The 27,362-nt window shown below is 49.4% G+C and overlaps 2 protein-coding genes across 7 annotated transcripts in view; both read right to left on the bottom strand.

The window, feature by feature from the left end:
- The window catches only part of FARP2 (FERM, ARH/RhoGEF and pleckstrin domain protein 2), a 90,509-nt gene extending 74,876 nt beyond the window's left edge, over positions 1 to 15,633 (bottom strand). For all 4 annotated transcript variants that reach the window (XM_059929167.1, XM_059929169.1, XM_059929168.1 and 1 more), the window contains exons 1-2: positions 15,535 to 15,633; positions 5,037 to 5,253 (exon numbers count right to left, since the gene is read on the bottom strand). In XM_059929167.1, coding sequence (XP_059785150.1) covers positions 5,037 to 5,225 — 189 coding nt within the window. In that variant the 5' untranslated portion in view covers positions 5,226 to 5,253; positions 15,535 to 15,633. The remainder of the gene's footprint in view (positions 1 to 5,036; positions 5,254 to 15,534) is intronic.
- A 2,257-nt stretch (positions 15,634 to 17,890) lies between these two features.
- Positions 17,891 to 27,362, bottom strand: part of SEPTIN2 (septin 2) — a 32,708-nt gene continuing 23,236 nt past the window's right edge. For all 3 annotated transcript variants that reach the window (XM_059929164.1, XM_059929165.1, XM_059929166.1), the window contains exons 10-13: positions 27,216 to 27,299; positions 26,299 to 26,356; positions 22,368 to 22,470; positions 17,891 to 19,898 (exon numbers count right to left, since the gene is read on the bottom strand). In XM_059929164.1, coding sequence (XP_059785147.1) covers positions 22,369 to 22,470; positions 26,299 to 26,356; positions 27,216 to 27,299 — 244 coding nt within the window. In that variant the 3' untranslated portion in view covers positions 17,891 to 19,898; position 22,368. The remainder of the gene's footprint in view (positions 19,899 to 22,367; positions 22,471 to 26,298; positions 26,357 to 27,215; positions 27,300 to 27,362) is intronic.

Below are 27,362 nucleotides of genomic sequence, written 5' to 3'. Positions count from 1 at the left end.
TCCATCAGACAGATTTCTCCCCCTTTCTTTGCGCCCTTCCAGACAAAACAGAAGTATTTTAATTTAACTAGTAATCAATATAAAGAACCACAAAGTACATCTTGCTTCATTATCATAATACACGTAAGTTTGTTAAAGCACATGATCTACATGGATGAGAGCAAATCACAGACGTTGGCAGCTGGTACTTACAAGTGAGATGAATATTGATGTAAAAAGACAATTGTCAGGGGACTTCCCTGGTGGTCCAGTGGGTAAGACTCCGTGCTCCCAGTGCAGGGGGAACACGATCCCTGGTCGGGGAACTAGATCCCGCGTGCCGCAACTAAGAGTCCGCATGCCGCAACTAAGACCCGGCACAGCCCAAATAAATAAACAAGCAAACAAATACATCTTTTAAAAATAAATAAATAAAAAGTGTCAGTAAAAGTTCCTAGTTCTATAAATTTGCATGACAACTCTAAATGAAACTTTAAGATGTTTTAAAAACTTTGACAGGGCAGTTCCCACTCCTCTACCAGCTTCAGTTCCCAGGGCCTCCAGCGCCTGCCCTCAGCCTGCTTTCTCTGTGGTCCTCACAACTCTGGCACGTAGAAACGTTCATTCCACGTGTGGTGACTGGGCCACAGCTAGACGGTTAACTCCACAATTACTCATCATCTATCCAAGGAACCACCCCCAAAGATAAATTTTTAATGGTACAATTCTCACATTTTTGGGCTGAAAACCTTTAAAAATTTTAAAAATTTCACCTCAAACCACAACGAGATACCACTTGAAACCCACTAGGATGGTTAGAATCAAAAAGTCAAAGAATAGTAAGTGTAGTTGAGAACGTGGGGAAATTGGAAGCCTCATAAAGTTGCTGGTGGATATAAATGGTGCGGCCGCTTTGGAAAGCAGTCTGCCGGTTCCCCAAACGGTCACACACAGTCGCTGTACGACTCAGCAGTCCCATCCCCAGGTGTCTGTCCAAGACATGCGAAACGCATGTCCCCACAAAACCTGTACCCGAATGTTTACGGCAGCGATGTTCGCAACAGCCCAAAGGTGGGACGTCCACCAGCTGACGAGTGGGGAACAAAAAGGAAAATAGTGCTGAGACGTCAAACAACGTGGATGAAGCCCTAAAACACCACGCTAAGTGACAAGTCAGTCACAAAAAGCCACGTGCGACCCTGCTCAGATGAAAGGGGTCTGTGGAAACAGGACCCAGGTCACGGTTTGCTTAGAGCTGGGGGGGGCACGGAGGATGCTGGGGTGCGAGGGCGACAGCTAAAGGGCGTGGGGTTTCCCGCTGGGAGGGATGAAAACGTTCTAAAACTGACCAGCGTGACGGCTCTGCGTTTCTGTGAATACGTTAAAAACCACTGAATTGTACGCTTTACGTGGGTGACTGTATGGTTATGTGAGTTATATCTCAATAAAGCTGCTAAAAAGTTTCAGCGTATTCAGTGCTGCTCAGGAAAAAGCAGACAGACCCCAGCTTCCAGCTTCCAGCCACCTTGACTCTGGGGCAGCAGGACTGCAGACCGAGAGAGAAAGCCAGAGAAGGAAAAGGCTCCCGTGTGGCCAGCGGTTCCGGCTCTCAGAGCGCTGGCCGGTATCGTGGGGCCTGAGCTGGCGGAAGCAAAGCTCACGTTACCGCCCTGGCAGGTGGGAGACAGACGGAGCCGGCGGCTCGCGGATGGCGCTCACCCCTCGGAAGGAAGGGAACGAGGGCGGCGGGAGGGCAGCCTCAGCTGCTGAAGCAGCAGGAGACGACGAGCCACAGACCCCGCCTGTGAAGAGCCATGGGCACCAGCAGAAGACGCCGTTTCAAAAATAACTAAACGTCAACTTCTTCCCCTAAGAATAAACCTTCGGTATCAACCAGGGGAGTCCACACAGGCCACACCGGGCCAGGTGCCACCGGCTGCACCAGAAGGTAACATCAGCACATCAACCCTGCGAGTCTGCAGATACTACTGCAGAAAACTTAGTAGAAAATAAACCAAATCAGCACACCGTAAGATAGGTGTGGACGGCCAAAAAACCCCAGACACACAAAACACGACACCTGAATCCCTAACGTCAGAAGACGCTGCCATAGAGGGAAAAACTAAAAACTCTCCTAAAGAAAGCATGTTACCCAAGCTCACCCTCGCTTCCGTTCGGTCGACCGCACTTACCGGCACTGGTCGAAACACGGAAGCAGCTTCGCCGCCCAGGACCTGCCTTCCAGGAGGAAAGCCCGGCCAGCTCCGGGGCGGGGGCGTCTTCCCCAAGACCTGCCTTTTGTGCCACCAACAGAGGCCATGCGCCCCGGGACCTCACTGCCCGGCACCTCAAGTCTATACCACCCACAGGCCCACAGCGAAAGTCACCCAACCACAGTGTGTCTCTCAGTCCAACTGTACAGGGCGGGCGGGGGAACGACAGATAAGATCAGTGACCAGGGATGGTGGGGCAGGGGCGGCAGGCCCGGGGAGACCCAGCCTGGGCTCTGCGTCTCGGATCTTGGCAACGGTGGCCCACGGGAGACACTGGGGAGGAGGGAGCAGGGCAAATGCACCTTCTCCAGCAGCCCCTCCCGGAGGAGGCCCCACAAAGTGCTTCATCTGGCAAACCCGCCCAGCCCGCTGACACCAGATACCAGAGCTTCGGAGACCGCTTCTTTCCAGGGACTGTGCACCTGATCCTTGGCAACAGCTGTGTGAGAGCCTGCAGAAAACAGACTCCTGGGTACTTCTCCACCCCCTGAACCTAGGCTGGCCTGGCAGCCTTCTTGATCAGTAAAATCCGGTAGAAGGTACACGCATGAATTACAAGCCTAGACCTCAGGGACCTCACAGCTGCCACCCCCGAGCGCATTCCCATCACCATGCGAACAAGGTCACGCCAGCTCGCTGGAGAGTGAGGTCCCACACGGAGAGAGGTTCCAGTTGGGGCCCCAGACATGTGAGCGAGGCCATCCTAGACCACTCAGCACTCTGAGCCCACCCAGACCAGAAGAACCTCCAAGCCAACACTCAGACATGCAGAAAATATTAAATATTTGCTCTTTTAAGTTATCAGGTTTGGGGGTGACGTGTTACTCAGCAAAGCTAACTGATACAGTTGTAGACGACTAGGGTACTTAGAAATAGAATACAACTTACAAAAAAATACATTGAGTTTTAACTTCTCCTGAAAGGTATGCATCAGTGGGTAGCAAAATTTAAAAAGTACCCTATCCAACTCAGGATATACAACAGCAATTTGATTCTATAATTTCTAGTAACTCTGCCAGGTATATCAAAATACCAAACATGATGGTTCTATTTGGTTAAAAGAAACAACAATCACAATTTATTAAAACTTTGACGCACTCTCTATATTCTGAACGTTTATAAAATGCTATCTCTGATTTAAAAGCGAATTTCTCAGAGAAGGATTACATCTTATTTATGACTCAACAATAAATGTGTGCTTTTTTCCTTTTTTGGTCCTAGGTTTAGTTGATAAACACCATTAAGCAGGCCAGAAAAAGATGCTCTAAAAGTAAACCCTAACTAATGCAATTCTTTTCTTTTCTCTTCTTTCTTCCTTTCTTTCAAAAACTCTGAACCTCTTTTAAGCCTAGACCATTGCAAATGTGCTTATCATAGGATGGCTACACGGTGGAAATTCTTCCGAACGTTTGGCTGGAAGAGACCTGAGAGCCCAGCTAATTCCCAGGCCTTTAACCCGTTTCTCCAGGTGACTCATCCGAGTATGGTTAAGACAGGGACTGAGAGCCAGCCCCCCCCCCCCGCCCCCCACCTCCGCTTCAGGGCTCAAAGGTGGCCTGTTCCCAACTCCCTGCCCTGAAAAGGCTGCTTCCGGCAACACAGGAGCGACTTGTGAACGTGGACAGACAGGCCCTACCAGCTCCAGTTACCACTGCCCTGATGAAATGACATCTGGTTTCTTCCTCAAATAAGACCTAAAAGAAGCATTCAGGGTTCCCTGAGTTCAGACACTAGGAATCTAGGCACTAGATACCTGCCATCGAACACTCAAGGTGGACCCTGGGCTCCAAGCAGGAGGGCACCTCTACTCCTCAAGCCCCCCCGCTGGCCTCTCCCCTCCGCTCCCCCCGACCGTGCTCACCTCCTTCCTCACCTCCGCCTTCTCACGCAAGGCATCCTGCAATCAGGCTCCGGGAGCCTCAAGGTTTCCGCTAGGCCTCTTCACACCGGGCCCACAGCTCCTCAATCATCTTTCTGTTTTCTGTGTAGCATCTTGACCTCTCCCCAAGCGTAAATAAACCTCCTGCTAAAGTTTAAGTTCATTCTCTCGTCTTTACTTTGTGACATTAAGAGTAGGGGACGCTTCCAAAGGTATTATTTTAAACCAATATAAAAATATTAGAAAAAAGAATATGTTCCTGCATTACTTATGAAAATAAGTAATTTTTAAAAAGAACATTCATTCTATTGCCATTTAGAAAATCAGAAAAGATGTTTTCAAACATTTGCTATATTCAATTGTCTTTGCCAACATGATCAGTGCAATCTATTATTAGAGAATTTTCACAATAAAAATGTTCCTATTGCTGAGCTAGAAAGACATGCCCTGTGCGAGCGCTGTGCCAGGTGCCAGGCTCTTCGTGTGCTGAGTGCTCCGCCCTCGCCCCAGCCACCCTGGGAAGCGGGGACCTGAGTCACCCTCACATTCAGACGAGGACACGCTGTGAGGCTAACGGGCGCCCTCACCCAGCGGCTCGGCCACCAGGACCTGGGTGCAGACGAGCTGGTTCCAGTCTGCACCACACAGCTCTCAGCTAGCCTCTCAAAAGAGAAGAACGTCAAGACCACGTTACGTCAGAACTTTAAGACAGGAGAATACCACTCCCCAGCCTAAAAGGCGAAACGCAGACGGAGTTCCCAAGGATTTTATTACCAGCCACTCGGGGGCGACTCGATCAACAGGCAAAGTCTAAGCAGCAAAATGGAGTTCGGTACATAATACCAAATAATACCCGACTTCTAGAAAACGTGAGGAACTAGGCTTCCAGGGATCACGCTTCTTACCTCAACGCCAAACACCTCGACGGAGTCGTCCAGCAGCTGCACTCGGACGGGCGTCCTGGCCGCCGGCCACGCCGCTGCCGCCGAGGGGCCCGGCCCAGGCTCGAGGGTGCTGACGCCCGCGGGGGTCGGGGCGCCTAGGCGTGTCCCTGGGGTCTGCAGGGCGCGGTAGGTTCCTTCCAGCTCCCCCATTCTTCACCAGCTAAGAGTGAGGAATGCACTAAAACACACAAAAACCCCCCAAATTATCTCCAGTTATTTCGATATTAGAACAACGTAAGAAAATTACCGGGTACACAAGAATTCTCTGCACTGTTTCTGCACTTCTACGAGTCTTAACTTACATCAACATTAAGAGTTTAGAAAGACTATCTTCTCCTCATACCTCGACTGGTGAGCGTACCCAGCAAGAGGCCCAGCACCGCTGCCGCCGGGCGCGCAAGCAGGCGGTGCGGGAACTCCTTTAACCCCAGACCCTGTGGAGGAGCCGCAGCACCTCTGCTCACCGGCAGCGGCAGCGGGAGGGGAGGCCCACAGCCGCCTGCGCTCTTTCCCCAGACCAGCCGGAGGCCCCGCACCTCCTCCCTCCACCAGCCCGGATATTCACGTGCTGACCACACGCTGTGTGTGCCCGGAGGGCGCTTTTCTGCAAAGGGAAAGGGGTACACACAGCACGGTGCCAACGTGGGTCCCGGGCCCCACCTCTGCCGACACGGTGGGGAAAATGCCAAGGAAGGTGGATGAAGAGAGCCAGGCTGTCTGCCCGCTTTGCACGCCCCGGTTTTTCTAAGCTGTGTCACCAGGCCGGAGCGGGGGCCGCCAGCGGTTCAGGAGGTAACTTCAGACCTGGCGCTGAGTGACAGCCTGGCACACGTCACGGGGAGCACATGCGGGCCACCCTTCCCAGCACCCGCTCTGCCCTGTCCTCACAATACCCCTGTGGTCACCACCACCCACGCCCTCCTCACCCATGACGACACCGAGGGTCTGCGAGGGTCAGAGAGCTGCCCCGGCAGGCGCCTGTGCCCTTTCAACCCTCCTCAACGTGCCGGGGGAAGGGTTTCCGGTGCTTAGCTGTCAAGTTGAACAGAGCCAATCACGCCATTGTTTTTAACAACCACAGGACAGGCTCAGCGCCCGCTAGAACCTGGCCACACTGCCGTGCTTTCAGTCGCCCTTATTAATATAGTTACCTTCTATTTATGGCCAATTCCCTTCTTAAATGCGTGTATTTATGTATGAAAGTCAACTTAAAGAAACATACCTAATGGTTAAACGCAGTATGGCCAACACAAATGTCAGATGTTTAATCAAGAAAGAATGCAGATGCTGTGAAAATCATTTTATTTTGCTTAATCATCTTCAAAAAGTCTTCTACTAATTTGCAGTAAATATTTTAGAGAATTAATCTCACTAAACTCCTAGTCTGTGCCCTTTCATGCCGACTTAACTGCTGAGTCCTCTGGCCTTTTCCTCTTTTTCAAGCTTATTTTGTTATCAAGATAAACCAACTCATGAACTTATTATCTCTTCAATTAAGATGGAAAAGCTTCTCAGTGATCCACTGCCAAGCAACTCCTACTTAAACCCTACTCAGAGAAGACCTTCCCAATAATCTGCGTGAGAATTTCCAGGCACATCTGGCTTATCAAACAAGCAAACAGAAAATGAGAAAGCTAAAACCCCCGGGAAAGGTGAAATGTGCGTAGCATGAGCAAAGTGATGAGGCGACGTGTCATTCTGCGAAATGCAGCTCCCGACCCACCTCATGCACAAACGAGCGGGCTGACCCCCTGCTCGGACTGGCACGTGGATCTCCCGCGCCACACGTGTGGCCCAGGTTGGCAGTTACCCACGGTCTTCAGAATTCTCTCTCCAGGCTGCATGGCCCCGGGATCGGTCACTAATTCTGTAAATATTTGCTAAGTATTTACTTAATTAACATCGCAGGCATCAAAGAACAGGCACTGCACAGGCCGCAGTCAGGAAGCACACTTCAGAAAAGCCCTGTTTTCATGCTACTGCCTGACACTCAGCGTGAGGCATATGAGGTTCTGAGAGCCATAAATGTGAGCGTTTTCATGCCAGTCTCACAAACCTGAGTAGTTACTGCAGAAGAGAGGGGTGTTAAGGAAGTCAAGCCCACCTCTCAGGTGTCCCAGGTGCGTACACAGGTGAGAGCAAAGCGTGGTCAGCTCACAGCACTCGCCCAACACCCACCACCAAGAGGAGGTTCTCCTGAAACAAGCTACGGGATGTTTTACTTTGGGCACCAAAGTGATCCTTTCCCTTTTAAGTAGAGCTACAATTCTGAAAACATATATACAACCAAGATGTACTTTTAGGAGTCACTTCTGTTGTGTATTCCATTGTAAAATTCTCATTTATATTTCTTCATAATTTTAGATGGAAAAAAATTTCTTCAGGTTCTTTCTCTTTTACTTATTATAAGAAAGTCATGTCTAAACACCTACTTTAAAAAAAAAAAAACAAAAAAAAAAACAAGCAAGACTAACCTGTCTTGAGGGGCACGTCTGGCTGAGAAAACTGCAAGAAGAACATGCAAGGAGGTTATTCCTAGAACAGTTAGGGCAGTGGTCCCCTTGGTGGGGGGGTCTGACCCGGGGGCAGGGCACAGGGGAGGGGTCCCGGGTGTGGCTGGCACAGTTCCATCGCTTCACTGGACAGTGTCCACTTCATTCATTAATCTGTACATTTGATCAATGCAGTTTTTCTGTATCTGTGTTTATTTTATAATAAAAAATATATTTAGGGCCTCCCTGGTGGCGCAGTGGTTGAGAATCTGCCTGCCAATGCAGGGGACATGGGTTCGAGCCCCAGTCTGGGAAGATCCCATATGCCGCGGAGCAACTAGGCCCGTGAGCCACAACTACTGAGCCTGCACGTCTGGAGCCTGTGCTCCGCAACAAGAGAGGCCGCGATAATGAGAGGCCCGCGCACCGCGATGAAGAGTGGCCCCCACTTGCCGCAACTAGAGAAAGCCCTCGCACAGAAACAAAGACCCAACACACCCATAAACAATAAATAAATAAATTAAAATATATATATATATTTAAACCAGCATACTTTTAATTTACCATTGTTTCGCCTCTCATAAGAACAAAAGATACGTTAGACAGATGAAAAAAACAATTTTCTTGGCTCAAGGAATTCTAAAACACGGCTCTTGAGAGGAAACCTTTACAGGTTTGTACACCTTCTGAGCAGCACGCTTACATCCTAGTTATCTGCACCTGGTCAAAGTAAGACACCCACACAGCTTAGGCTGAGACTCCGGACCACGAGACGGCCTGATCCCGGAGGTTCATCCGAGGGAGACAAGTTCTCTTAAGAGGAAGTGACCCCATGGGGCACCCTCCTGCTGATATTCCAAAGAAAGCTCTGTTTGCTATTACACAACAGCAATGTGGCATTAAACCACCCATTTAATAATTACTCAGCTTTAAGTTTAAGAAAGTTTAGAAAGGAAGACACTTAATGGAAAATTGAATATAACTGCCGTGCTGTGAATGTTAGTTAATCATGGTCTCATTTTAGAACAAGCTGCAGAAGGGACCCCTCCCTGCAGGAGCATGAAGCTGCTCATTCAACAGTCTTGCTACAGCCCGATTGCTTCCTGTAGTCTTACAATGGGAAAAAATGAAAGGAAAAAATGTATGCACTGAATTTGCTTTACATAAATTATAACCTAACAGAAATTACTTTGTTTTGCTGTGTGCTTATAAATAAACATTAAAAAGGCAAGAATATGCAAACTGGACTAGACCCACAGAGCGCGTCCCGCAGTCCTGCAGGCCTGCAGGCCCTAAACGTCAGGCATTAGCCCCTGCTCACTCCCCTGCTGCTGCCAGAGACCCTCTCCAGAAATCTGGAGGGAATCAGTGGCGTCAAGAATCAGCCGCCTACGAGGGACTCCAGTTCCCTTCTCCCTCCCAGGTGAACAAAATGATTTGCAGTCTTCATTCCTAAAAATATTTCTGGTGGCTACATACAAATTTCCGCCACTGATATTTAGTGTTACCTACTACAAACTCGGCTCCTATGTATTCTCATTTAATAAAAAATTTAAAAACCAACTCGTGACATATAATTTCCATCTCGAAGTTGGAAAAATTCGGCTCAAAAGTCTGCCAAGGCTTTGGGTGATGATGTGTCAATGCAGGTTTGTAACAAAGGTACCACTCGGGGGGGTGGGGGGGACAGGGGGGGAGACTGTGCACGTCTGGGGGCGGGGGGCATATGAGAAATCTGTGAAACTTCCACTCGATTTTGCTGTGACCTTAAAATTGCTCTAAAAAGCAGGTCTATTAAAAAGAAAAAAAAAGCTCTGCCACAGAACACATAACCCAGAAGTGACAAAGCCGGGACATGAGCCCAGCCCAGATTTGGCCCTCGAGTCGCCTCCCCCTTGGCTGGGAAATCAGCCCGTGGCTCCCCAGACAAGCGCAGTCCACTGTCCACAGCAGTGGAAGTCGCTAAAATTTCTGTCACGCGTGGAAAAGCTCTCTACGTGCTTCTTTGATGAGAAGGTGAATAAAAGCAAGGTGCAAAGCAGGCACATGGCGCGCTAACTCTGGTTAAAAGAGGAAGACCGTAAACACATGCATTTTTCAAACCACCACCCTGGAGGGTAAACCAAAATCTAAAGGAAAGAGCTGCCTCTGGGGGCAGGGGGAGGGGGAGGCGCTGGGAGGGCAGCGCTGGGCTCTGCTTCCTGAGTCTACGGTGTTCAGTCATGTCGCATAGGGAACCTTGTCGATGTGCTTTTGCCACGTAACATAACCTGTTCCCAGAAGTAACACCAGGGGGTGACGACCATGGGGGCCAAAATTCTGCCGACCGCAAGGTCTTTGTCGGGTAATTCCGACGTCTGCATCATCTCAGCTGTAGCCTGTCTTTTCTCTCGTGAGCTGGTATTTCCCTGGTTCTGTGTAGGCCAGGTGATTTTGGATTATATCCTGGACATTTTAAACATCGTGTTATGAGCCTCTGGCCTCGTTTAACTCCCACAGAGAACGCGGCACTTCTCCTTCAGCAGCGCCGGCCTTGCCGGGTTCAGGCCGCCGCCGTGCTCTCGGCATCAGCCCCACCTTCAGAGGCTCCATCCTCCCTGTGCACCATCACCCAGCTGCCAGCCTGGCTCCCGGGCTGTGGTCGACCCCTTAGTCGAGTTCCCACTGCCTCTGGCAAGTGGCGCAGGGTCGGCCCCATGCGTGTACCGCTCGGTGTCGAGCCCACAAGCTCATCGGCAGCTCTGAGGGGTCACCTCCTGAGCACCGCCCTCCACGGGGGTCACCTCCTGAGCTCCCCCCTCCACAGCTCCCTGCCTTACTTCTCAGTCCTCCAGCCAGAGGACTCTGGCTTGTTCCCCTGCTCTGCCGTGCACGTCCTGGGACCGCGTCCTTGCTGGGACCAGGCTGCAGGAAAGAGAGTAAAAAGCCCGTGGAGTTTTAGGTGTCTCAGGCCTGGCTGGAGAACAGGGAGAGAGAGAAGAAGAAATGGTGGCTTCCTCGCACTCTCTCTAGAGCCCAAACTGGGTGGCTCCCCCTGCAGCCCTCCCTATCTGCCCCTGGAGCCCACCTCCGGGTTTCGGACACCCTGAAGCCGGCTGGGGCCGGGGGTGCTGGAGGGAGAACAGGAAGCTCAGTGCTCCTGCGGCAGGCACTTCAGACCCTGGCCTTTGTCTGCCCGCCACCACTTCCCTGCCAGGGTCCTCAGAGCTGCTCACGCAGCTGTCCAGCTGTGTAGCCACAGTCAGCGGGAGAGCCAGGGTGGAGGAGGCTTATTCCTTCTTCCCACAGACGGAACCTGCCATCCATGCATTTAAAGCATGTTTGCAGAGGTCACCTTTGGGAGAGGGAAGAGGGCTGATTTTTATTTCCTTCTTTCCTGGCACCTGTATCACTTGAACTGCCTGCCATGACGAACGTGCACTACTTCTGAAATCAGACGGCTTCCGGGCAGACGACGGCAGGGGCTACCCACAGCCGAGCCCGGTCACCTTCAAGGAGCGAGCCGGGGTAACTGCCCACGTCTCCTCTAGGCGTGGTGCTTGCCCCTCCTTCTCAAACAGTGCAGTTCAAGTAAAAACTAACATTTTAAAACACTCTCTTTAAATCAATTTAAAAAATTGATTTCTTGTTCAGATATTGAGACTTGTTCCCCCCAACATTCATCTCGTGCTAACTATTACCAAGGCAACTGGGATCTGAATGATGTAGGAGATACAGTTAATAATGCCCAGTCATTTAAACGACTTGTAAAACAGCCAGTGCTGCTTCCTCCTTCCAGACACATCCCACCAGCTGCAGGAAGAGGCGCCGTGCACCCTCACCCACGTGCCTCCACGGTGTCATGTGGCACCAAGCAGCGGACCACAAGCTGCCCCTATGCCGGCAGTGTGACTCTAAAGCCATTCTGCCTCGTTTCTGGGCCCCTCACTGGCACCGGCCCTTCCAAGGTCCTAAGAAAGGCCCTCAGTGAAGTGAGCCCATGATCACAGCCTTCTGGAAAATTCGAAAACATATTCAAATTGCAATCGACTAACACTGCTGCCCCTTCCACCCCAAGTCTGTCTCTGTCCCTCCTTCCCTCCATGTCAGGCGGCTCAGGAGAGGACCCAGCTACCAGCACAAGGAGCTGGAGACACCCTTAGTTTGGGCTCAAGCAGAGACGTTTCAGGTGTTCACACTGAGGTGACCACCAGCCTCGCAATGCAGCTATGGTTCCCGGAACACCACTGCCAGCCCCGTGCTTGTGCGCCGGAGGGTTATGGAACAAAGGTGCAGGGCCCGGGCCCTGCAGCAACATGAACAGACCCGATGGCACCTGGTGCTGGAAGCGTGTGGGCCCGGGGAAAGGAGCAAGGTTTGAAACTCGGGGAGCCAGACGCACATTTGTGGGAAAATCATCACCAGACTTGTTAAAATGCAAGCAGAGTTCGGTACTCAGTAGTCAAAACTGCACTTCTTGCCTGTCAGAAAAAAAAATTTATAACGTAGCAGTATAACTATAAATACACCATTGATTTTTTAACGTTTTTGAATGGAATTGTGCAAAACAGAATTTATCAGAACTCCTGCTTTTCCAAGACACAATCTGTAGCTGTGCTAGAAACAGCAAGTGGGAAACCATGTTTTACATATCCTAACAATCAATAATAAGATTTTTGATCAGCCATGCTAGAGGAATCACTGAATTCTTTCTATTCTCTGTCACATGAAGAGGCAACTAAAAACTACATACCCAAATGAAAAGTATTACAGAAGTGTGTCAGATAATTAACAAATATGCTATCTTTCTGGATTTAGTGATGTTTGTATCAACGGTCAGCTTTTTCAAATCTGTATCTTATTTACTTTTTCTCATTCTAAATAAATATCTGCAAATTAATTTTCAAATTGATTTTTATTTGTAACACTGTATTTTCTTAAAGAGGCCTCCTCCCCCAAATTGGATAAGTCTCAGGCCCCATAAAATTTGGCATCTGCCCTTGCCCCAGATGAAATTTGATTAGTTCAAACATTTATTGAGCACCTTGCCTCTGTATCAAGGAAGTCTAAGTCCTTAAAGATACAGGAGCCTGCAAGAGGGAGGAAATCCCTCCCATTACAGTGGGAGAAGACAAAGAAGACAGTCTGTTAAAGGGTGGTAAGAGCCGTGTGGAAGTGAAGTGAGGAAGCCTCCAGGAATCTGGTAGGTGGAGAGGGAGGGAGGAGGCCTCAGCAAAAAGGGGGTGTCTGCACATCTGGTCCTCACAACCCCCATCACACACGTGCTGTCTCGTCTCCGGTTTAAGGGACCCCACGTGGCGAGCACAAAATGATCTAGAAGGGGCGACAACTGTGGACGTGGCCCTGACCACTGCCCGCCGCAGCAGCGGAGGGCAGGAAGCATGAGGTAACACCGGGGAAGGCAGCGCTGCTAGCCTGGCCGGGGCGGCTCTCCAGGATGCAGCGGGCGCTGGGCCCCGCAGGGCGACAGGAGACCAGCTAGACAAGAGCAGCGTGCGCGCAGGCAGGAGCTGCTGGGCAAGGCTGAGAGTGGCAGGCGCCCTGAGGATGCCCACGGGGGACCGGGCTGTGGGGGTCTCGAGGGCCCACCTAAGAGGTCTGGGCGGAATCTCATACCTCCTTCTGTGCTGCAGCTGGGAAAGAGGGGATGAGGAAAGATTCGTCACTGCATCCGACAACGTCAGAGGGCCTTTCTGCTTTTGAATTTTAAAATGACTATAAACCCAAACACCAGCTTAGCGAGAAAACAGTCCTGTGGCCCTAAAATGAAACTACTTACATCACCCCACCTTCCCCTCTGGGCCCTGTCCACGTCCTCGCACGTTGTTACATCAGTAGAATCGCTGCGTACAAACGACTTCGCCTTTTTGGTTAAGACGTGTTTTTGAACATATTTCCATGGATCAAAATGGTTCAAATTTTGCTGGGAAGGAAGGACAGGAAGGAGATCGCCAGAGCATGTCTGCTGGCAGAGGACTCTACCCTTCTGACACGCAGAGTTTATGTATCAAAGTTTGTTTTCAAAACTGGGATTCCAGAATCAAAACCTTTTATCACATACGGCTAGCTGCTCTCCAAAAAGATGAGACCAATTTACAGAATCACCAGAAACCCACCAAACACCGGCCTCTATCATATTAAGCTTTGTGGAACCCTCTCACCTTTTTGGCACCCTGTTGCCAAGGTAAAACCTGGAGTTGACAAATATGCTACCATCCAATCATGCTCTACACACGGGATCTCAGAGAACACGACCAGAGTGACCTCGGCTCAACATCCAGCTTTACGGGGGGGGGGGTTTCCCTGCACCTAACGCCAAGCCGTGTGCAGGAAGCTCACGACCCACTGAGCAAATGGGGAGGTGGCAGGCTTATACGAAAGCGGGTGAAGAAAAAACAGGAGCAAACCTGAAAGGGCAAGCAGCAGTAACAAACACCTGTTACCGTCTCAGGGTAGAGGAGGCGCTGGTGTGACGAGAGGCAGGAGTGTCTGGAAAGGAGCGGAACAGAATTCCCTGGGGTCCAGTGGATTTAAAAGAGCTTGCATGGAATTACCCATGCATCCACCTTTGCTTTGTCAATCCGGTGCCTATCCTTCCCTCCAAGCAGGATGATTCTGCTTAAATACCGCGTACTTCTCTCTCTACCGTCTACTCAGATTCTTCTTCCACCGGGGAATATAACGGCTAACACTCAGTAAGCACTGACTGTGTGCCGGGCACCCAGCTAACAGCTTTTCCACTGAAGCTGAATCCTCACAACAAGTCTATGAGGCAGGTAAACTGTAACCTCATTTGCTGATAGGGAACCTGAGGCAGAGATAAATGAATGTATCGTATAAACTTCCCTTTTGGGAAAGGGTGCCCACGCATGTAAATGAGCCAGCAAACTTCTGCAGCTCCTGTCGGCGTCCGGGCCAAACAGCTCAGTGTGAACTGCTCACTGAGAACCTGCAGTGAAGCAGGCGCACCGGGGAAGCAGGGCCAGGGTGTGATCCTAAACCCGTCACCCCACTCCTCTGCTTCCAAACGGGGCCTGGGCACGTCTCCTCTGCAGATTTTGAGAGAACCAAATAAAATAACGGGCGTGAAGCGCTTCACAACCCTTCCCAAAGAGCTACGTCTGCAGTGTACGGGAACTCATAAAAACCTTTCAAAAAACAGCAGATACAGACAATGAACATTAGATTTGGCCTACTAGCAAAGGTCACTCCATGCCTGCCGACCTCAAGTGTCCTCTCCCATCTCTGTGGCAGGAGAAAACTGCACACCGTCCACACACAAGCAGCCCGCTGGCCCGACGCTCCTGACAGCCATCGAGCACCTCCGCAGTCCTCCGCCGGAAGCGCCCTCACAGACGTGAGCAAAGGTACAGAGAAGAGCCACCCTGAGATGTAAATCTTTCCATCCTTTCACTGTGGACTGACATTATTTCCTTCAATGCACCTTGTGTGAATTTGTTTTTCACGGCAATTACTGACCAGCACACGAAAGGCCACCAGAGGCTGCAGCCACCATAGTAAATGGAAACGGGGGCATATTCCAGCCCCAACTTTCACCATCTGCCTTTAGAAGGCTCCCCACTGCCTGAGGAGCCGTTCTACACTTCATGGAGTAAAAACATTAACACCTAATACTGCTTCCCGGCGTTAAGATACAATCCAAGGAAAGGCCAAAAAGGGCGTGGTCTTAGGCGGCGCGAGCTTCCACCTGTGGCTCTGCTGGGGCCTCCACGCGGGACCCTCCCGCCCACCCCGGGCCTCCAGCGGGCAGGCTCCCCACACACGGCCATCCCCGCACGCGGCCTGCCGCCCTAAGGCCTTCTGAGCCCGGGCGTGGACTCCTCTGGCCGCCCGCCGTCCGGAGGCGCCCGCCCTGCCCTGGGCTTCGGCCCACGGCCTCCGCCGCCCGCCCCCGAGGCGCAGCCCGGCCCCTGCCTGACCGGGGCCCCGCTGCCCCGCACGCTCACCAGCCGCCAGGCCCCCGCTGTCCCCTGCAGCGCCCTGCAGACGCCGCGTCTGCTCCTCCCGCTTGCGAAGGCCCGTAGGCCGCCCCCGCGTCGCGCGCCCAGTCCCTACCCCCCGCCCAGGGCCCCGCCCCCGCCCCCGCGGACGCGCCGCCGATTGGCCTGCGGACTCTGGGGCGGGGCCTCTGCGGCCGCGGCCTAGAAGCGCGGCACAGAATTCTGATTGGTGAATGGACCGGAGGAGGCAGGGCGAGAGGGCAAGCGCGGAGTCCAATGCAATTCAGCAGATATTCGGCTCGCAGGGCGGCGCGGGGTCCTGGGCGGGGCGCGGTTCCGGCTCGGGGAGGGGCGGGGCGCCGGCTCTGGGGGGCGGGGCGTCGGCTCTGAGAGAAGGGTCCGGCTCGGAGGGCGGGGCGCGGCCCCCGCGCAGCACCCATCTGCTGGCTCCCTCCGCCCCCGACCCTGGCTGCCAGCCTCCCCGTTACCCGCTCCACGTACCAATTGCGATCCTCCTGGGGCTACTGGGGTCGTGGCCTACGGGCAGCGAGAGCCCCGCGAGGATGTGCTGAGGAGGAAACGGGCCGTGCTGGCGAGGCCCGCGGCCCTTCCAGGCTTCACAGTCCTCCTCTAGTCTCGTGGCCCCCACCCGGAAATGGAAACGTGACACCACGTCCGGAGCCCCCAGGCCCGCGACTCGCAGCAGCACACGCCCTTTCTTCGAAGAGGTTCAGTGAACTCCTACGCATCCTTCAAGACCCGGTTCAATTTGCCCTGGTCCTGGCTCCCGCCGCAGTCCCCGCGCCCCCGCGCGTCTGTCTAGGGAGTAAACCGAGGATGGACCCGGACCCATCTAGGAGGGGACTCCTAGGGTTCTGGCCACCGGATCAAGACCCTGACCCCGTACGTTTCCCAAAGGAAGCAGGAACAGCCGCTCCCCGCGGGGCAGCTTCGGATTCGAGACTCAGAAGGGCACTCCTGTCCCCCGTCGCTCCCTCCGAGCTTTTCCTCTAACTGGCCCTCAGCGACACCACCAGCAGCCCCGATGTCAGAACCCAGGCGCTGTTCTCACTGCTCTCAGGGTGGCACACACCCCTCGGCACGGAACACCGACAGGTGAGCAGCGCCAGTGGTGACCCCGCAGGGGGAAAGCGTGGTCAGAGGCTGCGGGGTGTATGCTGGAGGGAGGGCCTGAGGCAGAGGTGCAGGACCTGGGGGAGGGAGGGACCTGGAAAGAAGGAACCAGACACAGGGCTCTAGGCAGACAGAGAAGGAAGTAAAGGGGCCCAGGCGGTCCTGGGGTGGTCAGTGGAGTGGGCAGAGAGAGGGCCAGCCAGCCACCCAGATCAGGCTTACAGTCCAGGTTTTCAACATTTCTTCTAATAAGTTAGTAGTTGTTACTACAGTGAATGAGATCTTTCCCACATTTTCTATTTAGTGGGCAGACATCACTGAACTCTCACTAGTGGTAATTTTTATCATTCACTCTAAGTAGATGATCAGATTCCCCTGTAAATATTTCCTTTCCAATCTCTATGGCTTGCCTTTTGGGCTGGGATCGCCAATACAGAGTTGTTGGGCACAGATGTTGGTGCAAATAATTCCTCCTGATTTTTAAAAAATTTTATTTACTTATTTTTGGCTGCATTAGGTCTTCGTTGCTGTGTGCGGGCTTTCTCTAGTTGCGGCGAGCGGGGGCAACTCTGCGTTGTGGTGCGCGGGCTTCTCATCGCGGTGGCTTCTGTTGCGGAGCACGGGCTCTAGGGCACGTGGGCTTCAGTAGTTGTGGCGCATGGGCTCTAGAGTACAGGCCCAGGAGTTGTGGTGCACAGGATTAGCTGCTCCGCGGCATGTGGGATCTTCCTGGACCAGGGCTCGAACCTGTGTCCCCTGCATTGGCAGGCGGATTCTTAACTACTGTGCCACCAGGGAAGCCCCCTCCGGATTTTTGTTTTTTTTTTTAATTTATTCATTTATATATTTATTTATTTTTGGCTGCGCTGGCTCTTCGTTTCTGTGCGAGGGCCCTCTCCAGTTGCGGCTAGCGGGGGCCACTCTTCATCGCAGTGCATGGGCCTCTCACTGTCGCGGCCTCTCTCATTGCAGAGCACAGGCTCCAGACGCGCAGGCTCAGTAATTGTGGCTCACGGGCCCAGCCGCTCTGCGGCACGTGGGATCTTCCCAGACCAGGGCTCGAACCCGTGTCCCCTGCATTGGCAGGCAGACTCTCAACCACTGCGCCACCAGGGAAGCCCCCCCTCCAGATTTTTATACACAGAAAACGCAGGGCTTTCTCTGAATCTTTCCCAGAAAACCTTACACCTTTACCCCGTTAAAAGAGCCAACAATGAGAACTACTCACTTAATATCTAAACAACAGTGCTTTATTGGTAAAAGGTTAGTTTCAATGGATACAAAATTGCTGTGTAAATAAGTTTTCAAAATACATTTTTATAGGTAAAGCTTATCTCTTAGTAAAAGAGCAATTATCTATTAGCAAAAGTATTTAGATTCGGGCAGCAAAACAAAAGGGAATTTAAAAGTCTTACAGTGTAGGTCCACCCACACCCCCATAACCATTAGGTGGCAGCTAGCACTAAGTAGTAGTTTTACTATATAGAGCTTACACCTACCACTTTCAAGTGCTGCCACACCCCACCCCTTTTTAAAAACAGCTTTTACTAGCATAGTTAATAAATGACAAAATAACCCAAATAACTAGCCTTGCATGGAGGGGCCCTAAGGTCATGGAACACTTTTTCTTGGTAAAAACTTTGCAAAATGTGCCTAAACCTGTAGCTCTTGACCATTTGCAATTACCCAACAGTGAAAGGGCAAAGTCAGGAGAACACCCAGTGATTTTCTGTAGTATACCTTTGTAACTAATATATTTCAACCATCTCATTTTCTTGTGTCTGTTGAATACAAAACCCCCTCCTCATCCTTGGAGTAATAAGCATTTTCTCCATTTCAACCCCTCTTGTTCTAGCAAAATGAAAACACTGAACCAGCACCTGCTCCCTCCAGATCTTCTTTCATCTGTCACTTTTTGGGGACCAATTTCCCCACGTCAGTAGAAATGCTGAAAAAAAGGCAACCCCAAGAGCATCAGCGCCCCTTTGAGTGCACGACAGGGAGACCAGCTACGAGGACAGGGAAGGGCCAAGGCCACAGGGCACAGGAAACCAACCAGGTGCGGCTTCAACTGGTGGCACCCGTCAGCCAGCCCACGGTGCAGATCTGAAATAGCCTTCATTCTCACACGATACATGGAAGGAAATGACAGTGGCTGAAAAAGGACTAGACAGCCTGCACACACAAAAAGATCACCGCTATTTGCCTGAAAACCATTCAGGAAAGCATCAGTTAAAGGGACGCCAAATCAGGAAAACCTGGCAGGCATTTTGGGCCCCACGGGGCTGAGGCCTCGGGGCCACCCACCCGAGGACCCTTATTTTCGCTGCTGAGGCACATCTCCTATACCTGCAGTTAGAGAAAACACATTAAAGTGCAGTATAAAAATAGAAAAAGGCTGGTTTCTGCACAGATCAATTGTTAATTTTCCTTAAAAAGTTATTTTTTAAATTTAGTTGAATAAAAATAGTTTATTGACTCTCATTGTGTAGGTAAGAATCTTAGTTGCAACATGAAAACTGCAGCTCACGGATACTTTGATTTTTCATGGCAAACCCTACAGAAAGTGGCTTGTGGCGAGTTCTCTGCATAGACCCAAGAATCCAAAGACTTGTTAAAAAATTCGCCCCTAAAAGCCTGTTTTTAAAAAAGCTATTTAAGTATAAACATGTATCTCACCGGGTAATTCTGTTTCGTTTGGTAAACAGATAAATGTGCAGATGGATTAACAGTATTGAGTTATAGCAGCAAAACTGGTTTTAGGTGTTGTGCTCAAAGCAAGACAGCTAACCAGGTGCCATGACTTGGTGAGAAATGGCCTTGCACCAGGGCAGCTCTCATCTTTCTGTGTCACTAGGTCCATGTCTCTGCTACTCAGGAACATTCTGGGAAATGTGAATGTTCTAGAAATAAATCATGATTAGTCGGTTAGGCCAGCCAAATCAAATTCAACTATTAACTATACATGCTGACTGGTCCCTGGGAATCAATTCTAACATTAGTGGTCAGTTAAGGTGGACAAAAAATGGAAATGGAAAGTTAACCTCACAAAATATAAAGTATAACATAATGAAATATAAATGTTAAGGTACTTCATACAAAATAACACATCAAAAGTTTTTAAAAAATTAAATTCTCAGGCACAGGTACTGTAAAATGTGGATAGGCACCCCTCCAACAGTCTTGAAAACACGCAGCTGTGTTACTTGTCAGAATGTTATCTTGCAAAGTGTTTTCTGGAAAAACAAACACAACACATTTAAGTGGGAATGATGCCATGCCTGCTGCTTGGACCACTGGCAGCAATATTTTCCTGCAAAACAACAAACGGCACAAACTGAGCAGAAGGTGGGCCCTGAGGACCAGCGTTTACTAAAATCAAAACGCCGCTTATGAAGCTCTGGAAATCAGGAGTACTGCAAAGCTGAAAAGCACATAGAAATGTAGATTAACTTTATGTACCAAAAGTAGAATCCTCGTAATTCCATAAAGTTTTAAAAAGAGAAGCAGCAAGATCAGAGAGTGAGCTAACATCTATCGCTCCCAACTGCCTCAAATGAGCCCCACCCCTCAGGAGGCCGTTTCTCTGCCATCATTTCCCGTCAGGCGGCAAACCTGCCCAGGCAGGACTGCCCTGTGCGGCTAGGAGGTCCATCAGTTGACAAGTGACGTGACCACAGGCAAGTAATTTTAAACCCTTGCACAGCGTCCATGTCCTCACTGGGCAAGTATGAACTCAGCACGTGCCATCAGGACCTTTCTAAGGTTTCAACGTGATGATGAAAGAAAAGCAACCAACTCTGACCCAGGTGGGGTTCCGTGGATGTTCCCTTTAAAAGCAACTGGTTACACTGCACATGTGTATCTGTGTCTTCCTGTGCATGTATTTCACAACTAAAACCTTTCCCAATAAGCCGCAAGGGGGCAGGGGCTTTGTTTTGGTGACCAATGCCCCCAGCCTACCCGCCCCACCCCACGTCCTTCATCACCTGTCCGTGTTGTGGAAGACTTCTGACAGGTGCCCGACCTCCGGGCCCCTTACCGCCCGTCTCATTGGTCCTGCAATGTGTCAGCTCAGCCTGCAGTCACCCAGGGCATCACAGCGCCTCCTGAGGGACTGCACCGACGCTCACATGCCCTACAATCAGGTCCACATCCCAGCTCTGTGCCAGCTCGAACTCTGACTGGCCCCAGCCCGCTCTCCCACGGAGCAGGCTCGCCTCCGCCCCTACCCGTGTAACTCTTCATCCTCTGGTCCTCATCTGACTCGACCTCTCCCTCCTTCCTCTTGGAGGTATGGAGCAGCCACCTGGACAGCTCCACAGGGTACAGGGGAGCGGACATTTGCCTTCTCCTAGTCCGGCGTCCCTGGTGTCTGCGGCCTCCCTTCAAGCAGGGAGGCCAGCATACACCCGGCCAGCCAGCCAGGTGAGCCACTGATTCCCACCGGCTGGAGCAGAGCTGTGGCGAGGAGCAAGGCCAGCAGTCTCCATCGAGGCAGCCCCGACCTCCCTGGCGTACTTCTCCCTTGACCCCGTCTCTACTTTTAGTTGGCCTAAGCTGTTCCAGTAACACTTCGAAGAGATGTTTTCAGCTTTAATAAATTTCAAATTGTACGACCAATGAAAGCTACTTTAATATACAGTTTTCTTCTCCTGCTGTGAGACAATAAAAATAGATCCTGGTCCCTGCCCCCGGCCCTGGCACACAGCCCCTAAAACCCTTTCATTTCCTAAGTGGTCAGAGCACCAGGGGCACCTCTTGTCCGGATACTCGGTCCTTGACCTCTGTTCCTGACACAGGGCTCCTGAAACCCATGTACCTTCCCTGATTTTGTGCTAATAAGGGAACTCTGTGGGTTGGTCACCAGAAAGACCAAGCCATGATGAGAAGCTTGTCATTTCCAGCCTGTCCCCCAATCCTCCAGAAAGGGGAGAGGAGCAGAAAATGGAGCTAATGACTGATCACACCTACTCGAGGAAGTCTCCTTTAAAATCCCCAAAGCAGGGGTTTGGAGAGCTTCTGGGTTGGTGAATCCATCCAAACCAGGAGGGTGATATACCCAAACTCCTCAGGGCCAGAAGCTCCTGCACTAGGGACTCTCTCAGACCTCACTCGCCCTGTGGGTTTCTTCATCTGGCTATTCACCTCTGTTCTTTATTACATCCTTTAATAAATGTGACCTAGTAAGCAAAACGTTTCTCTGAGTTCTGTGAGCCGCTCTAGCAAATTACTGAACCCATGGTGGGGCGGGCACCTCTAATCTCTAGCCGGTCAGTCAGAAGCACAGGTGACAACCTGGATTTTGGACTGGCATCTGAAGTGGGGGGCAGACTTGTGGGACTGAGCCCTCAACCTGTGGGGTCTGACAGGATCTCCAGGTAGATGGTGTCAGAACTGAGACCGCAGGACCCCCAGCGGGTGTTGTGGAGAACTGCTCGGTGCAGGGGAAACCTCCACACGTTTGGTAACCAGGAGTGAGGGCGCTCTGGGTGGAAAGAGACATACAGGAAAGGAGCACACGGTAGGGAAGAACGGTGTTTTTCCCTACGTAGGAAGGGAAATATTACAATTGTTACTCACACTTATAAGCTTAGAAAACACGAAAACCCTTTACTAAACAGGAAGCGTGGAGAAGCTTCCATTTTGAGGAGCAACCTTTATCCTTTCGGGACATGCGCCTGCTCTCCAGGCTTGGTCGTTACCTCACACGTGGTGCCCGTGGACCGCGCCATCGCCATCCCCACCCTGCATCTGCAGCTGCATCTGCGCCTGCATCCGGGCGATCATCTCCTGCATGCGGCGGAGCTGCGGACACGAGATGGACACACCGTTGGTTCTCGGGCTCTGCTGTCCCCAAGCAGGCTTTACGGGGGTCCTGTGATTGCTAGTACTTCAACGTCTGTGCTCTCCCAAAACATGACCATGAGTTAATATACAAAAAACTCTTACAAACCAGTAAAAGGACCAATGGCTCAACAGAAAACCGAGCAAACGATAAGAACAGGCAATTCAAATAAAAAAATTATCAAGAAACAGAAGAAATAAGAAAGACAACATGAGACAGTTTTTGACCTAAAAAGGTAGGAAGGAGTTGCCACTACCCAGTGGGGAATGTGCACTAAAGGGGAGTGCCGGGCCCAGCTTCTTTGGGCGATTCAAATGGTGAATCTTCACCCTCCTGCATCCCCATCACTATTTTTTTTTTTAATTTGTTTCATTTATTCTATTTTTTCTTGCTATTTCTTTTTTAAACATCTTTATTGGAGTGTAATTGCTTTACAATGGTATGTTAGTTTCTGCTTTACAACAAAGTGAATCAGCTATACATATACATATATCCCCATATCTCCTCCCTCTTGTGTCTCCCTCCCACCTTCCCTATCCCACCCCTCTAGGTGGTCACAAAGCACCGAGCTGATCTCTCTGTGCTATGTGTCTGCTTCCCACTAGCTATTGGTTTTACATTTGTTAGGGTATGTATGTCCATGCCACTCTCTCACTTCATCCCAGCTTACCCTTCCCCCTCCCCATGTCCTTAAGTCCATTCTCTAGTAGGTCTGTGTCTTTATTCCCATCCTGCCCCTAGGTTCTTCATGACCATTTTTTTTTTTTTTTAGATTCCATATATATGTGTTAGCATATGGTATTTGTTTTTCTCTTTCTGACGTACTTCACTCTGTATGACAGACTCTAGGTCCATCCACCTCACTACAAATAACTCCATTTCGTTTTTTTACGGCTGAGTAATATTCCATTGTATATATGTGCCACATCTTCTTTATCCATTCATCTGTCGATGGACACTTAGGTTGCTTCCATGTCCTGGCTATTGAAAATAGATGAGAATTGCTACTCCAGCTTTCTTTTGATTTCCATTTGTGTGGAATATCTTTTTCCATCCCTTCACTTTCAGTCTGTATGTGTCCCTAGGTCTGAAGTGGGTCTCTTGTAGACAGCATATATACGGATCTTGTTTTTGTATCCATTCAGCCAGTCTATGTCTTTTGGTGGGAGCATTTCATCCACTGACATTTAAGGTAATTATCGATATGTATGTTCCTATTACCATTTTCTTAATTGTTTTGGGCTTGTTATTGTAGGTCTTTTCCTTCTCTTGTGTTTCCTGCCTAGAGAAGTTCCTTTAGCATCTGTTGTAAAGTTGGTTTGGTGGTGAATTCTCTTAGCTTTTCCTTGTCTGTAAAGGGTTTAATTTCTCCGTCGAATCTGAATGAGATCCTTGCTGGGTAATCTTGGTTGTAGGTTTTTCCCTTTCATCACTTTCAATACATCTTGCCACTCCCTTCTGGCTTGCAGAGTTTCTGCTGAAAGATCCGCTGTTAACCTTATGGGGAATCCCTTGTATGTTATTTGTTGTTTTTCCCTTGCTGCTTTTAATATTTTTTCTTTGTATTTAATTTTTGATAGTTTAATATGTGTCTCGGCGTGTTTCTCCTTGGATTTATCCTGTATGGGACTCTCTGCGCTTCCTGGACTTGATTATTTCCTTTCCCATATTAGAGAAGTTTTTCAATATCACTTCGAATATTTTCTCAGTCCCTTTCTTTTTCTCTTCTTCTTCTGGGACCCCTATAATTCGAACGTTGGTGCGTTTAATGTCCCAGAGGTCTCTGAGACTGTCCTCAATTCTTTTCATTTTTTTTTCTTTATTCTGCTCTGCAGTAGTTATTTCCACTATTTTATCTTCCAGGTCACTTATCCATTCTTCTGCCTCAGTTATTCTGCTACTGATTCCTTGTAGAGAATTTTTAATTTCATTTCTTTTGTTGTTCATCATTGTTTGTTTGCTCTTTAGTTCTTCTAGGTCCTTGTTAAACGTTTCTTGTATTTTCTCCATTTTACTTCCAAGATTTTGGATCATCTTTACCATCTTTACTCTTGAATTCTTTTTCAGGGAGACTGCCTATTTCCTCTTCATTTGTTTGGTCTGGTGGGTTTTTACCTTGCTCCTTCATCTGCTGTGTGTTTCTCTGTCTTCTCATTATGCTTAACTTACTGTGTTTGGGGTCTCCTTTTCGCAGGCTGCCAAGTTCGCAGTTCCCGTTGTTTTTGGTGTCTGCCCCCAGTGGGTAAGGTTGGCTCAGTGGGTTGTGTAGGCTTCCTGGTGGAGGGGACTGGTGCCTGTGTTCTGGTGGATTAGGCTGGATCTTGTCTTTCTGGTGGGCAGGACCGTGTCCGATGGTGTGTTTTGGGGTGTCTGTGGCCTTATTATGATTTTAGGCAGCCTCTCTGCTAATGGGTGGGGTTGTGTTCCTGTCTTGCTAGTTGTTTGGCATAGGGAGTCCAGCACTGCAGCTTGCTGGTCGTTGAGTGGAGCTGGGTCTTAGCGTTGAGATGGAGATCTCTGGGAGAGCTTTTGCTGTCTGATATTACATGGAGCCAGGAGGTCTCTGGTGGACCAACGTCCTGAACTCGGCTCTCCCACCTCAGAGGCACAGGCCTGACACCCGGCCAGAGCACCAAGACCCTGTCAGCCACACGGCTTTTGGGAGGTCTGAGGTCTTCTGCCAGCGTTCAGTAGGTGTTCTGTAGGAGTTGTTCCACATGTAGATGTATTTCTGATGTATTTGTGGGGAGGAAAGTGATCTCCACCTCTTACTCCTCTGCCATCTTGAAGGTCTCACCCCATCACTTTTTATCACTATGGTTTCTGTCTGTTTAGAAAGGCCTCTAGGCAAGTGTTGTAAAAGATTTACCTCAATTTTCTTCAGGTAACTTTTGTGATTATGTTTTTAACATTTAAATATTTGATCCATAGTGAATTAATCTGGCCAAAGAAGTGTTTTATTTTTGTTTCCAAAAGGCTGGCCTGTTTTCTTATTATTTACTCAACATGCCTGAATTCCACCACTTTAACAGGTCTCAGCACCACCTTTACCTCAGACCACATTTCCATACTTCTGATCTATTTCCAGACCTGCATTTAATCAACCTAACCCGCCTGTACCAAACTCTGGACAACCACCGTTCAACGTTTCTGTAACCAGTAAAGCCAGCCTCTTTTCGTTAGTCTGCTTTTTATAGAGCTTCCTGTGTTTCCCAATGCTTAGCCTTCAAGACAAATGGAATTATTTCAAGTTCTCGCTAAAACGAAGAACTCCGCGAACACACAGAACGCTGTGGGAACTGCGTGAGAGATAACTGTGACCCTCACCCTGAGCATCCTACCTAAAAAGCTTTGTGTCTATTCAAATTTTGAAAGCAGTTTTCAGTAGAGCTTTTTCTAGTTTCTTCCCCTATATAAGCCCTACGTATTTCTTACGTTTTTATTAACGATGGTGAATGAGTTTCTTTCATTATATTTTCATTGTCTATGTATGGGAAAACTGCTGATTTTTAAACATCTTACAAAAACCAGTCATGTTACTGAATTCTCACTATTTCCAACTTTTTCCACTAAATTGCTGTTGGGTATTAAATAATATATGTAAACCAATATACTTATGTATATATATGCATATTATCATGTGCAGATATATATATAACAGATTAGTTACATGTAGTATGCTCCTTTTCAAAAAAACAAGGAAAAAAAACTATATGAACTACAAATAATATTTTTAGGTATACACTAAACAGTAGACTCAAAAACAGAAAAAGTACTTTTCTACTCACCTCAGCTTCCTTTTCCAGCAAGATCTGGTCTTTATTCATGTCCTCATTTTCCACTTTTCTAAGAGGTGAAAGAAACTACAATTATAATATTACGACAAATATAGTTGGTCATTTCTGACAACAGATGCTCAAAGTTAAATTTCACTTTATATTTCTGAGAAATATATCTATTGAAAATTGCATAAATTTATCATTTTTCTGATTAACAACATGAATAAGAAAAGAAAATGATGAAAAATAGAATATGAAATGGAAAATTCAAGACCTCTTTCTTACTCTAAGCTGGGGGGGGTGGCACTTTCGACTTTACCCAAAAAACAGTAGGTATTATCTGAAGAATACTCTTCTAAGTTATGAATAAAGACTACAACAATCGTACTTAAAAAAGGAACAGGATGTGAGTGTCCAAGCGGAGAAGCCGGCGCAGGAGGCCCTCTGAGCCCTCGAAGACGCGGCTCCACACGGGCCCACTCCCCTGGTTCCACAACCTGGCTGTATTCCTCAGACTGGGATGTTCTTGCTGCCTCTAAATCCTTTCTTCACATCTGGTCCCCAAATTAGTAACACCATAAAGCAGACTCTAAAGTGTACCTCATACGTATGTACGAAGGACCCTGTGTTGAAACAGGAGCCAACACAAGTCTTTGGCCTTTCCATCTAGAGCTGTTCTTGATATGCAATGGTTAAAGATACCTTTTAACAGGCACAACAAAAAAACCCACCCAAAACAAAAACAAACCCCAACCCCACGATTTGATTAAATTAGCAACAAGTATCTCCCAATAGCTTCTGAGTAGGAAACCCAATGGTGATGCTTAGTGGTCAAGGCTGAGCTGGACACGCAGAGGAGAGGCGGACAGCATGACTCGAGGTGACACAATATGGACTGAGGGGACAGCATGACTTGGGGCAACAACCTGCCGCCTCTTTTGAGCCTCTCGGATCGGAAGTTTTCATAGTGAAGGTCCTGGGTCACCTCTTGGAGATCCTGCATGTGAGTGCTGAAAGAGAAAAGGATGCACCAGGGCTATGCCATTCGCATGGAAAAAACACCCAATCAAGGA

The sequence above is a fragment of the Balaenoptera ricei genome, chromosome 7, assembly GCF_028023285.1.
Source record: "Balaenoptera ricei isolate mBalRic1 chromosome 7, mBalRic1.hap2, whole genome shotgun sequence".
Lineage (NCBI taxonomy): Eukaryota > Metazoa > Chordata > Mammalia > Artiodactyla > Balaenopteridae > Balaenoptera > Balaenoptera ricei.
This window is presented reverse-complemented; position numbering and strand designations above follow the sequence as displayed.